This window comes from Hemicordylus capensis, chromosome 5 (assembly GCF_027244095.1).
Source record: "Hemicordylus capensis ecotype Gifberg chromosome 5, rHemCap1.1.pri, whole genome shotgun sequence".
NCBI lineage: Eukaryota > Metazoa > Chordata > Lepidosauria > Squamata > Cordylidae > Hemicordylus > Hemicordylus capensis.
Window position 1 is genome coordinate 60,724,645 of NC_069661.1, and position 13,262 is coordinate 60,737,906.

General features: G+C 41.3%; 1 protein-coding gene across 10 annotated transcripts in view; it reads right to left on the reverse strand.

The window, feature by feature from the left end:
- Nucleotides 1-13,262, reverse strand: part of ZNF827 (zinc finger protein 827) — a 164,869-nt gene that overhangs the window by 53,906 nt on the left and 97,701 nt on the right. For all 10 annotated transcript variants that reach the window (XM_053252223.1, XM_053252225.1, XM_053252224.1 and 7 more), the window contains 3 exons: nucleotides 11,126-11,365; nucleotides 10,099-10,156; nucleotides 6,220-6,323 (listed from right to left, as the gene is read on the reverse strand). In XM_053252223.1, the coding sequence (XP_053108198.1) occupies nucleotides 6,220-6,323; nucleotides 10,099-10,156; nucleotides 11,126-11,365 (402 nt within the window). The remainder of the gene's footprint in view (nucleotides 1-6,219; nucleotides 6,324-10,098; nucleotides 10,157-11,125; nucleotides 11,366-13,262) is intronic.

A 13,262-nucleotide genomic window follows, 5' to 3' on the forward strand; every position in this document is an offset into this window, starting at 1 on the left:
CAAACCCTGGGGTGAGTTCCTATAAGAAGTAAAACTTCTGGTTTGGTATGATGTCTGAACCGAGCCAAAGGTTACAAAGGGGCAGGGATACAGCATAAGGTTTTGGTGGCCAGGGAAAGATTACAACAAGAGAAAGGCACACAGTGAAGTCAGATTAAAAGGTGTGCTCTGCCACAGTAAAGACTAGAAATATTTGGAAAATGAAGGTTGAAATGATTAGGATTCTAAGAAGCTCATTCTCCTTCATTACCTCTGGAGGTCACAACACACTGTTGGAATGGCACTGAACTCTGGCATATACCCTACCTTGGCCAGTTCTTAAGTCCTACCTAAGCAAGTTCTGATTAGGTGAACCTGCCTCTTCCCAGCGTACTATTCTTAGCTCTATTGGTGCACCTCAGCCAATCTACACTTGAGCTAACCCAAGCAGGAAATTCTGGCAGGACTCTCATCTACACAGATCAGCAGCTGTCTAAAGCGTAAAGAAGCACGTATGCTATCACTCACAGGATGTTAGGCATTATATGTCTATTGGCACTGACAGCTTCCTCAATGCTGTCCTCAGGATGATGTCTCATGGAGTGAAAGGGTACTTCAGTCCCTGTTTGCATGCAGTTACTGACTTTTCTTTTCAGACTGACAAGTAAGAGCCAGCTGCTGTGGTGCTGTCAGTAGCAGATCTATCACTGGGATGAGATCAGCTGTATTTCATACTGACTGCTGTATAGGTTTTCAAGTTGTGAGCTACACTCCTCTATGTGTGGAATGTTTTCTGAGATGCTTCGGACTCTTGATATTAGTCTCAAGTTCTACTGTTATTCTCTCCCCACCCCCCACCCACAAAGGGTCCAGTTCTACTAGAGAGCTCACTGAAAATATCAACTCAGTGTGGGACAACATAAAAAAGACAAACTCAACAGGCTGGTTCAGAAATCACATGGAATCATGGTTAAATCTTGGTTCTCCATGATGTCCCCGAGCATCTGGATTGTGTGCTCCCCCTCTCCTGCCCCCGTGACCCACAGATACTTCCAGCTGAGGTTAAAAAAGAACCAAGTTCAGTTGTGAGGGCCAAACCAACCAATCTTGGCTTATCAACTTATCAACTTGCTTGAAAGAAACTGAAATATGAATTCACAGTTTGAAGTTGGGTTCAGTTTTATTTGTTTGTTTTTCAAAGTTGTAGGCCACTGCAAACTTTTGTCTCTGGGAGGTCTCAGTTTAACAAAGTTCTCAGTTTAACCAAGCTAGTAGGTTAGAATAAGTGAAGATCCGTTGGTTTGGATATCACAACCAATCTTGGTCTGTTTTTGACTGCTATAGAAAGTAGAATTCTTTCAAGGATTGCACAGGCAGGCGTGCAAGGAACATGTGCTCTTGAGGTTTGGGGACATCTCTAAGAACTAATAGTCAATCTTTGGAATTTACCGTTTCATAATTGCTTTTAATCATGCTCTACTGTACTATCTGATGCTGGTCTTGGACCGTAATAAAGATGATTGATTGAATCTTTGGAATTAAAAGGGATCAATTTAGAACAGCAAACATATCCATAATGCATCTGCATGTAGGATACTCTATGCAGTTTTTCATTGTCCCAGTTCAAGAAAGTTGGAGGAAGCTGGAATGGGGCAATGGAAAAGTTCAAAATTATCATGGGGACAGATTACCTTCCTTCTGAGAAAGGCCTTGAACAGTTCAGGCTTTTTAGCAGAAAAAGATTACTCCAATAAGGACACGGTATGTTCTAGGGTTGTGCTTGGATGCTCCAATTCCAATGAATTTGTAGCACTTTTCTGGTGCCATTTGGAAGCAGCTACTCCCAGTATAGCCATCTCCACAAAGTTCCTAACATTTCCTGAGCTGGTGGGGGGGGGGCTTTTCTGCCGGAACTCAAGCCTGTGGAAGGTGTGCAAGGAAGGCCTGCAAGGACATTGGTGTTGCTATAATTGAGCAGATGGGTTCAAAGATCCCCCAGCTCCTAAGGTCCCCCTAGCTCCACCCCTCCCCATTTTCTTCATTGTCTCCCTCACTCCAAGGGCTGCCGAGGAGAGGGGCGAACATGGGCGCCCTCTCCCCTACCTATACCCCTGGATATTGAGGAAGTGTAGTTTAGCCCAGCGCCTTCTCTATGGGGAACTATACTTCCCAGATGACCCTGCTTTTCTTCCTGGTATCCCCATGTTACATGTTTATCATTTATATATGATGGACTGATTGACTGGCAGATAGATAGATAGATAGATAGATAGATAGATAGATAGATAGATAGATAGATGTGCCTTCCTGGATGACTCTGCAGACTCCAGTTCCTGTAGGACCACCACCACCTTCATTGCCAGAAATGTTAGGATCTGCATGGAGATGGCCATGCTGGGAGTTGCCACCTTTGCATGGCACTGTAGGGGAGATGCCGCAAATTCACTGGGATAGAAGCATCCAGCGCACAGTCCTAATATGTTCACATAATCATGAGTGGCTTGCAAAGTTGGAACTGGAAGGTATTATATTTATGCCTTCAAAATTAAAAACCACAACAGCAGCAAATTATCATTGACTGATACTGATAAGCAGCAGCTTTAAAACAAACAAATGGAAGCAGCACTTCATCATCATAATCTACCTATGGAACTTGTTGCCACAGGGATGGACAAATATGGGGCAAAGCACAATCAGTGGGAAGGAACAGATGATACTTTTTCTCTGATCTAGTCCATCACATGGAGGGGAGAGAATCTTTGTCTTCCCTCTCACTGCCTCCCCAACCTTGCTTTTGCTGGCTTCACACTCCAGCATGGGGACAGACCATCCAAATATGGCCCAAGTGCATGAAAGCCCGCACACAAAATGGGCAAGTCAGTTACTGGATTTCCCCCAGATCAACTGTGCAATTTTGACCAATTATATTAGATTTTACATAAGTAGGCTGTATTCAGACATTGAATCCACTCATGGACATGCAAGACTGGTGGAGCTGGTGCCAGGGAGGGCAGATGAGCACTCATTCACCTCTACACAATGAGTTAGACTGGGGGAGAAGTATCATCCAATCCGGCCCAATACCTGTTAGCCATGATTTCCAAGAACTAAACCTAAGTTTTCAGAAAATGTATGACTCCATCTAACTAGATACCATGAATCATGTGTCATGCCCTTCTAGTGAACCTTTCTCTTATTGCTCTCTTTTTAGTTGTACATTTGTATGCCCTTTTGCATAAATCATAAGTCTAAGTAGTTCTGCTATTTAGTTTAGAAAGTAGCTTGTCTTTCTGGTGTTATCAAATACAGTCTTCTCCTCACTTTCCTGCTTGCCCCTCTCCCCCACTAGTAGTTCCTCTTTACTGTAACTTTTTTGAGAGTGTGGGAATTTACCATTCTTTCCCTCTGGGCAAAAATAATCTTGTGTGACATGACAAGATGTGTGTGGTGTATTCAAAGTGTGGCATGTAGCCGGAGACAGCTGCTTTTGTAACTTGGCAACACATTTCAGAGTTATGGTGGGATTCCTTTTATTCAAAGCTGATTTTTCTTTCTCAATTTGAAGATTTTAGTGAAAGTTTTCAGGCTTATAAAATTCAAAGAACAAGAACATGTATGAGAAATATATAAAGCCCTAAGCAGTTGCAGTTCTTTTAAAATTGAGCTATGACCTTGCCCTATGACTATAATTTGATCTTCCTATGATAATGTTTTGCGAGAATCTTTAGATGGGCTCACATATCATACCTTAAGCTTTGACTTTTGCAAATAATATGAATTAAAAGGAGTATATTCACCTCTACAGAACATGAATATGCAATTTATATATAAAGGAATTTACAAAGGAGCATATTAAATTTCTAAAGCACATTAATGCTAAACATATACAATGAAGATAGGAAAGGGTTGGGGCCTGGAGCCTTAGTTTAGAGCAGGCCTGCTCAACTTAGGCCCCCCAACTGTTTTTGGACTACAACTCCCATAATCCCCAGTCACATTGGCCAATAGCCAGGGATTATGGGAGTTGTAGGCGAGCATCTGCAGGAGGGCCGAAGTTGAGCAGCCCTGGTTTAGAGCCATGTCATTATTTATATTGTGTTACTTTCTTTACAAAAATACCTTGACATACTGTCCTCAGATCATATTCTCATTTGACATTTGGAAACCTGCCACAGAATCTACTGTCCTTTGTGATACAGCTAATATATATATTTCTGCCACCCCAAATGTACATGCTGGACTTACTGGTACCAGCCTTTACAACACTTGTGCATCTTTGTTGAAACACGTTTTTCTGATACCTCCCTAGTATCACAGCCCTTGGAACTGTCATTAAGTATAGCCCTATTCAGAAGTTTGAATGAATGACTTCATTTTAAATGTGAAGCTGAGCGCAGGCCCTGTGAAATGCAGGATACAGTTAGGAAGTGGACTACTGCACATACATTATGTTCAGGGCATGAATGACTGTGTGTGCCTACGCTGTACGCAGAGTGTCTGTGCATTATAAATACCATGTGTGAGTAGGGCTTTTATAATGCTGTTTGGACAGATGGAGGTCTGAATTCACAATTGTCTTAACTTTTATGTGAATTCCTTCCTGGATCCAAGAGCTTGGATCCAAAGCAAGGATATTGGAAGGGTGTATATAACTATGTGCACTGCCAGAGCTTTGCTTTCATCTTTTTTCTGCATTGCAGAAGAAATACGTCACTGTTTTGTAGTAGTAGTAGTAGTAGTAGTAAGTAGTAGTAGTAGTAGTGACAATACTGAAGGGACCAAAACAAAGCACCATCCCTCCCCCCTCCCGAATACCTCTTACTTTGATCCCAAGCAAGACCTCTGGACAATACCACAATGTATGAACAAATCTAGAATTTGCCCTAACTGGAATTAATGACAGACTATAGCAGCATCTTAGGCAACATGGCAGGCATTTAATAATATTTTTTGCCAGTTAAGTTAAAGATGGTGGTCACATTATGTGTCTTTAGGAAGATCAGGCAAGGATATGACAATAAAATATATATTTTTAATAGCCACAAGAGATTCTACACAGCCTATAGCAGGTCACCCTTAAATGAAGAAGTAATTACTAAACATTTCACCTGTTAGGTGCTTTCACTTGAATCTCCTGCCCCTTATTTGATTTAATTTTAGTGCTGATGGCCACAGCCATCCAGGCTTACAAAGACATACAAGGATTTCAAGTGTATGTGTACAAAGGTGCTCTTACCCCTGGACTTCCGGGCCAAAGTCAAGGGCCTCCACAGCCCCTCCCCCCATCCTCTTTAGTCTGTCCCGGGTAGTGTGGTCGCCCAGTAGAGCATAAAAGGTAAAGTGTGCCACAATGATGCTTAATTTGCAGGGGAGGGGAACCTCCAAAGGCCTTTAGGTCCAAGATCAAAAATTACCTAGGTGCACATCTGTACATGCCAATAGCAATAGCAAAGTACTTATCTATATACATGATAAGTGTTAATAGTCTCAAAACCAGAACAATCATTTCCAGCTCTTTTCAATCTGTTAGATACTTTTGAAAATATTTTTGGATAGACAGTGAACGGGTCCACAAAAACACTTTTAAAGGCTATTTACAAAACTGGAACTTTAAAGGCAAAGCTGAAAATAGAAAATGCTTTCACATATGAACTTGGGTGTTTGGATAAGTGTGGAGGTAAATTATAAATTCTAAAATCAAACAAAAAATAGAAGAGAACCCTTATAGAAGTTTAGCTACCAAAATAAAGGTAGTCTTGACCTCAGCGTGACAACACTGCAACTTGATATGTGCAGGTGGAAAAGCAACCCAATCATTCTGTGGGAGAAAGTAAATGTTATAAACAAATATTCTCCTCAGAATATTATGTGCTGAAAAATTCCTTTTCACAGTATTTTTTTGGGCTCAATGCCTTGTTGTCCAGAAAAGACTGCATTAAATTGCAGTGCAATTTTCTGCAGTCTGTGGAAATGGTTTATTACTGTTTTTCTTATTTGAAGTATCCAATGCATGATAATTCAAAAGTAACATTAATTCATGCTAATTTAAATCAAATTTATTTAGCCAAACATTCTTTCCAGGCTTATGAATTCTGACTTAGATATATTTCACTTGGAAAGTAAATTCAGGATTATATTATTATCCTAGGATGTGTACTATTTCCACTTGATGTATCAGGATAGAGACTTTTTATTGCAGTATTTTGATCTTATTGTTACCAAAGAAATAATGTGTCATACCTGGTACTGTTGTCCTTCCATGAACAGCAGTCTCACTAGACAAGAGGTCTTTTGAGTTGGAAGTGAATGGTGATTGTCTAAATGTATCATCAGAAAAAAAGGGGCTGAGGGAAAAAAATGAATTTTTTAAAGCACAAAACACTAACTAGGAAATATGGAGCTAGTGCACAGTTAAATATGTTTGATGTTTCTGATTAGGAATTTATTGCTCAGAGTATACAGTCTATAAAAGATAGAGTGATTTAGTAACTAGAATCAAAACTCATTTCTAGAGCATCATTTGGATTAAATCTTCTATCAGCGTGAAAGCCAATACATATATTTTGCAATGTGATGTTAGCAGTACCATTACTGAATTGTAGATTGGTGTCTGTGCATCAAGCTGAACACCAAAATCCCCAAACTCAGGACTTTTGTACCAATAATTTGGGGTAAAATGTAAGGTAAATGTAACCCTTAACCTTACAATTCTGTTGCAAAACATAAACATTTTCCTTGCCATCACTTATGAATAAACATTTTCTTCTGCTGGCTATGACTAGCTCTAGAAAAGCAATATTAGGAGGGACATTTTAAAGAGACATACATGCTCATGAAGTCCAGTAGAGTATATGCAGAGGAATTTCAGGACAAGGCACAGTATATCAGGTTTTATGGAGTGCCACATTGCAAAGAGCTCACACTTCAAACATGTGTGCCAACAGCAGGTCTAAGCCAAGTTAATTCAGCTGGTGTAGATACAGTAAATGTCAGTATAAAGACCTGACACATCCTGTCCAAATATTTTTCTATATGGAGGACAATTTTTTTTGCCAACATGGCCCTTAGTAAGAGGTGGAAATGCATTTATCCTTGAGGAGCCTTTTAATGCTAAGAGTTCTTGCTGCAGTCCCCCCCGCCCCCATCTTTGGTTAAGACAAAACATTTGACTTGTTATTCAAGAAAGTCATTTCAGGCAGTGACAGGGAGTACTGAGAACTCTAATAGTACAAAACTGAGAAGCTTGCATGCCGTTTTTTGCAGCCTATCAAGCTAATTTCTACCATACATAGATAGAAAGTTTGAGTTCATAGTGAGCCCAACAGACAAAATGTAGTCAGAGAGCTGTGGGCTACCTCCAGCCTGAAAGGCAGGATGCCTCTGAGTACCAGTTGCAGGGGAGTGACAGCAGGAGAGAGGGCATGCCCTCAACTCCTGCCTGTGGCTTCCAGTGGCATCTGGTGGGCCACTGTGCGAAACAGAATGCTGGACTAGATGGGCCTTGGGCCTGATCCGGCAGGACTGTTCTTATGTTCTTATGACACCTGCTTGTTGAAGTGCGACGTTCACTTCACATGACCCCCACATGAACTTCTGAGTGAGTTGGCTGTGACATATTGAGGCTGTGTGCATGAGCAGCCCAACCCAGGCTAAAGCAGTCCAACCTGGGTTGGGCTGCTCATGTGCAGCACCGGGATTGAGGCCGATTGTGGCACTGCCTCCGCTGCAAGCCCAACTTTTAGCCCCGGCTCTTAACCAGGGATAGAGGGCACAAGCATGGCCTCAATCCTGGGGCCCGGGTTGTGTGTATGCTTGGGCTGTATGCAGCCTGAATGCACACAGATTCAGGCACCTAGATCACCTGACTCATGGGTGCACCATGCTCATCGCGCAATGCATTGTGGGATACCTGGAGGCCGGGACTCATTTTCCCAGCCTCCAGGACGCCACAAGACTTGTGGCAGCACCCATCATGTGGGCATGCGAGCCACATGGCTCAGTTACTCTGTGAATCGTTTGGGAGGAAGGTATGCCCAACCCTGCCTTCCCCCTGCCCTCCCCGCTGCCACGGTCTTGTGAATGATGTCATTGAATGATAAGGCAGACTGATAGGAATAAGTTAAGAGCAGATTTCCACAATGAAAACTGAACTTAACTGACCCAGAAATAAAGGATTCTTATTCCAGGTGCACTGCATACAGCACTTGGGGGTGTATGCTGTGGGCCCTCGGAAATCTAGGGCCATGGTTATACCATAGCATAATGCCATTTTGATTGCTCCTGCCATCTGCAGATGGATTTGCTTTGATGATCCCAATCTATCCAAATTTGTTGGATATTTTTAAAGCTAGTGGGGGGATCTGACTCCATCCTATTGACCAGAAGCTGATATTGTTATTTTTTGTTACTATGTGGCATTGTTTGCTTGAAAAGTGTGAGGCATCTTTGTGAGGGATGTAAGGGATCTTTGCCGCTTTGATTGCTTCTGCTATCTACACATTATGTGAGCTAATTAATTACATATATCCTACTTGCAGACAAGCCAGCTAAGAACTGTGTGCTAGTTTGTTATCAAACTCACTGATGCTAGAAAAGACTGAGTCCTGTTCCTAGAAAAGGAAGACTACAGCAAAAGGTACCTTAATGGGTACCTCCCACGGGGCCAGTGTGGAGCTACTTTGGCTTCCCTCTGTCCTGCTGCCTGAGAGTTATTCGCACTTGGCTTCAGGCTTTGGGGTAAATGTTGAGCAAAGCCATTTCGAACTACACTCCTGGCACTGAGGGAAGCAGCCCATCCCCTCTGCTCTTGGTTTTCTTTTGAAACAAGTCCACATGCAGCCAATGAGGGGTGGGGAGAGCTTCCTACAGAGATAGATTCGCATTTCTGAAGAGAGCATGCCTCTTATGCTAACGATTCTACGTCAGTGCCTCTCCCTGTTTGCTACTGCATTTTCAGAAAAAGTAGCTTAAAACCAGCATTTTAAAAATCCGGAAATACCTTGAGATAAGCTAGAATTTGCAAGACAAAGCCCGACATGTGTGGAGTGGGCCCAAGAATCTTGACAGGACTTCGGGGTAAGTTTGGCTGGTGTGTGAATGCACACACTCTCTCCCGAAGGAGATTCCGGGCAGAAGCCCTGTGTGTAAAGCTGCCTGGAGAACTTTCCTAGTCACCATTGTTACTGTGAATGCATGGAGATGTTCATTCTTGGCTTGTAGCAACTAGCCTTCCCAAAATAGTCTGGAGGAGACTGTAGCCCTGACATATTCTGCTAAAAACGCTTTCAGGAACTAAGGAGTAGAGGCAGTGGCATAGCCCCCTGTTCTTTCCCTTTTAAGCTTCTGCTGAGTCTGGGGGAAGCACCAATGAACTAAACCATAGTGGCTAACCTGAAGCTGTCCAGCTGCTGTTGGACTTCAATCCCCATCATCCCCAGTCTCAATAGTCATGGTGGCTAGGGATGATGGAAGTTGTAGTCCAACAACAGCTACAGGGCCTCAGGTTGGCCACCCCTGAACTAGACTGAGATATCAGAGGAATGAGGCCATAGAAATTGCCATACCACTCAATGACTACCAATCACTGCATAGTGGTGAACAATGGATTAGACTTAGAGGGTGAAACTGTGAGTATGCATGACCACTGTGACTCCCTGTCACAGATTCTGCTACAGCAGAAGGTATCTCCCCCTTGCCCCCCACCCTTTTACAATTACAACCCTATAACACAGAGGCACATCATGAAAGTTTCAGTGCTTCTGATTTGTTCCCTTAGCTTGCTGATACTATGAGCTTATCGATCAAATTAATTTTTAATCACATGTCAAACTGAAATATACTACTGATCATACAAACACAGTGGGTATGATTCAGCCAAAGTTAAGTCCTTTTAAGGTATCAATTGATTCCAATGGGAAAGATTTAAGCATGTACTTAACTCTCTCATTCAGATCAATAGGCTTATCTTTGGCTGCATCATGATGGATATGATTTTTCATTTGAAATGCAGAAGCATTTTAAATTTTGAAACAAAATGCACAGTACACCAATGCTGCAGAGTTATAGCACTTTTTATGTTTACAGTTTGCTACATCATGCACTGCCATGGGTACTACTTACCTAGATGTAGCTGTGATGGTGTTATCTTTAGAGTGATTGTGCTCTTTGCTAACCTTTTCTGTAGAAAAATAAATCATTGTTTTAAAAACATGAAAAAACAACCAAAATTCTCCCTTTTAAAGCTTTAGCTAGGTCTAAAGCAGGGAAAATCTCACTTGTAAAGATTTATCAACTCAATATTCAAAAGTTCCCTCCAATTTAAATTATAAAACATATACTAGAATAAGTCTTGCTAAAGATCTCTCTGTTTATATTTTCAATGCATTTTGTCTAGAATGGCAACCTCAGTGTGATATTATGGGATTTTTTGTATTAAACTAGAAGCAGAGAAATTGAGAAGAGTCAGGCAAGATATCTCGGTGTTAGAAAAAAATTAACAGTCCATTCATATATTACCTAAAGTTATGAAAAGGGGCAGCCCAAGAGCTTATGACATAAGCCCAAGGCTTATGACTCACTGTGGTTAATTCCACAAGTCCCACTTTGTACATGACAGCAGAAGTGGGGAAAGCAGAAGAATAAGACATGCATGCTTTATCTTTCCTGTTTCTTAGTAATGAATGAATAGCCTCTTACTCAAGTAATTCACTGCTTACTGGGGAAAATGTTAGGAATGGAATGTTGTCTTGAAATGTACATATAAGGTGGCATAAAATACTGTATTATGCTTCTAGAACACAAGGGCCAAACTTTAGCTTTCCCCTTTGAGTTCAAAGGTTGCAATTCTGACATGACTTACAACTTGATCACAATAGGGCTTATACCTAAATTAATGCGTAGAATTTCACCCTAAGTGTTAGCTAATATTTAAGGGCTACAGGATGTTTGAGTTCTTACTACTATATCCTACGAAGACTACTTTTCTAGACTTACAGCATGGGTCTATGCATACTTGGATATGCTCCACTTCATTTGACAGGACAACACACTTTCATAATTGTGGTGTGAAGATTGCAACCTTAGCTTAACATACACAAATTCAGAATGATACAAACCAGAAAAGTGAGCTTTCAGCTACCTCATTTACCTGACAATTGAAAAAGTAGCTCTGAAGCCATCTTCACTGATATATCTTGGCTGAAGAGGTTTCTCTCAGGGAGCACTCGGCCTTCTGGTATCTTTTGTATGTGTTCAGTAATCTCTTGCCTGAGTAAAGTGCTATAACTGATGTTTTGGCTGGGCGACACTGAGGCTTGGGAGTCATGAATATCAACTTCCATTGGCTCTTCTTTAATCTTTACCGTCTGGGATTCCTTGTAACTTTCAGCTGAAAATATGCAGTTGACAAAGAAAACACACCCACCATAAGACTCCTTAATGCTTCATCTATTTATACTGTTAATTTAAATATGAGTGGCACATATCTGGTTTACATATTTTTACATACGTGCAATCGGGGCGTAGCAAGGTTGGAGGGGGCCCAGAGACAAGATTTTAAAATGGGCCCCTCGCTGATACACACACAAACACACTTCACAATATATAGTGCACTCACACTCACATCCACATTATGAATACGGTGAATATCCAGTTCACATTGAATCTAGTTTTTTTACTCTCTGCTCCTGCCGATCTCCAAGAGACTCAACATAATTCATAGGGGGTGCAACATGGGCGGGTGGGGAGTCATGTGATGTGCCTCTGGGGGGCCCCTCGAGGCAGTGGGGCCCCAAGACGACTGCCTCCCCTTGCCTAATGGTAGTTACGCCCCTGCGTGCAATATAACATACAATGATGACAATATATATTATTGCAAATCCCATGAAAAGCAATAACTAAACAACTTCAATATCCCTATTTTTTTAAACTGGAAAACTACATGGCGGCGGGGGGGGAATACACCTAACTATCTTGAATAAAACCTGCTTTTTGTGGGGTGGGGTGGGGGTGGGGTAAAAGTGATGAAAATGAAAGCTTTGAGAGAAGGAATACTTGGAAGCTGTGAATGAATCATAGTTGGTGCCGCATACTGGCTAAGACACTGTGCTGCAGCTCAAGATTCCCCTCCTCTACCAAGATCTCATTTGGTGATCTTAGGCCTTATCCCTAAGGAGTGGGGGCCATCCGTTCCCTCAGTCCCCATCACAGAAAGCATGTGAAATCTTGGCTTTTTACCCCAAGCTTTTATATTATTGTTTCTATTGCTGCTGCTTTGTATCTTTTATGGTTATATTGTGCTTTTTAAAAAGTTTTTTAGTTAGATCTGTATTTTTATATTCTAGCTAATATTTTACTTGTGTAATATTTGTAGTCTTGTTTTAAGTTTTATGTAAACTGCCTTGAGATTGTTTTAATGAAAGGCAGTATAGAAATCTAATAATCAATCAATCAATCAGTCAAATTACCTCTCCCTCCTACTGGGCTCTTCCATGAGGTAATAAACATTGCTTTGAAAAGAGCTTGCAAGTAAACAGAAAGTGAGGGCTTACCCAGCAGTTATACACTCTCAGACTTCCATTGGCTTTTCCAGAGAGATCTTACATACACGTCACATTCACATGACCCATTAGGACCTCACACAATTTCCACAGTTCCACCTGATGGCCAGGTCTTGCTTTCTGTGATTAACCCACCATTTCACTTTTCTGACAAATAGAGGAAAGGGTAGGTTAATCACAGAAAGCAAGGTCTGGCAAGTGATGCTGCAGAAATTGCATGAGGTCCCTGCTGGCTTTTGTGACCTGCATGAGATCCTGCTGGAAAAGATGACAGAAGTCTGCAAGGCTGTGCAGATGCTGAATACACTCTCGCCTTCAACTTACTCACAAGCTCCTTTCAAAGTGCTGTTGTGTCATCTGGAAGAGCCTGTCTTTAGCTCCATAGCTGTAATATGGGGATAACAATACTAACTTATCTTATGATGTTATCAGGATTACATTAAGATATATGGGAAGCGCTTGGAACACTTTAAAAATGCTAGACAAATGCTAAGTCATTCTTCTTTACAGAAACTGAAAACCGTATGGATTATTTCTTTTTTAAAAATACATTAACCTAGAAGTGCATTTGTTAGGCAGCTATTAATTAATTAATTAATTGGCTGAAATATTCTATCCTTTCTGTACCACAACAGGATTCCCAAAGCACTAACACCACTCATAAAAAGCATACACCTTCATGAAACCTTTTTTAAAAAAAGCAGCTTCATAAAATAAGCATAATAC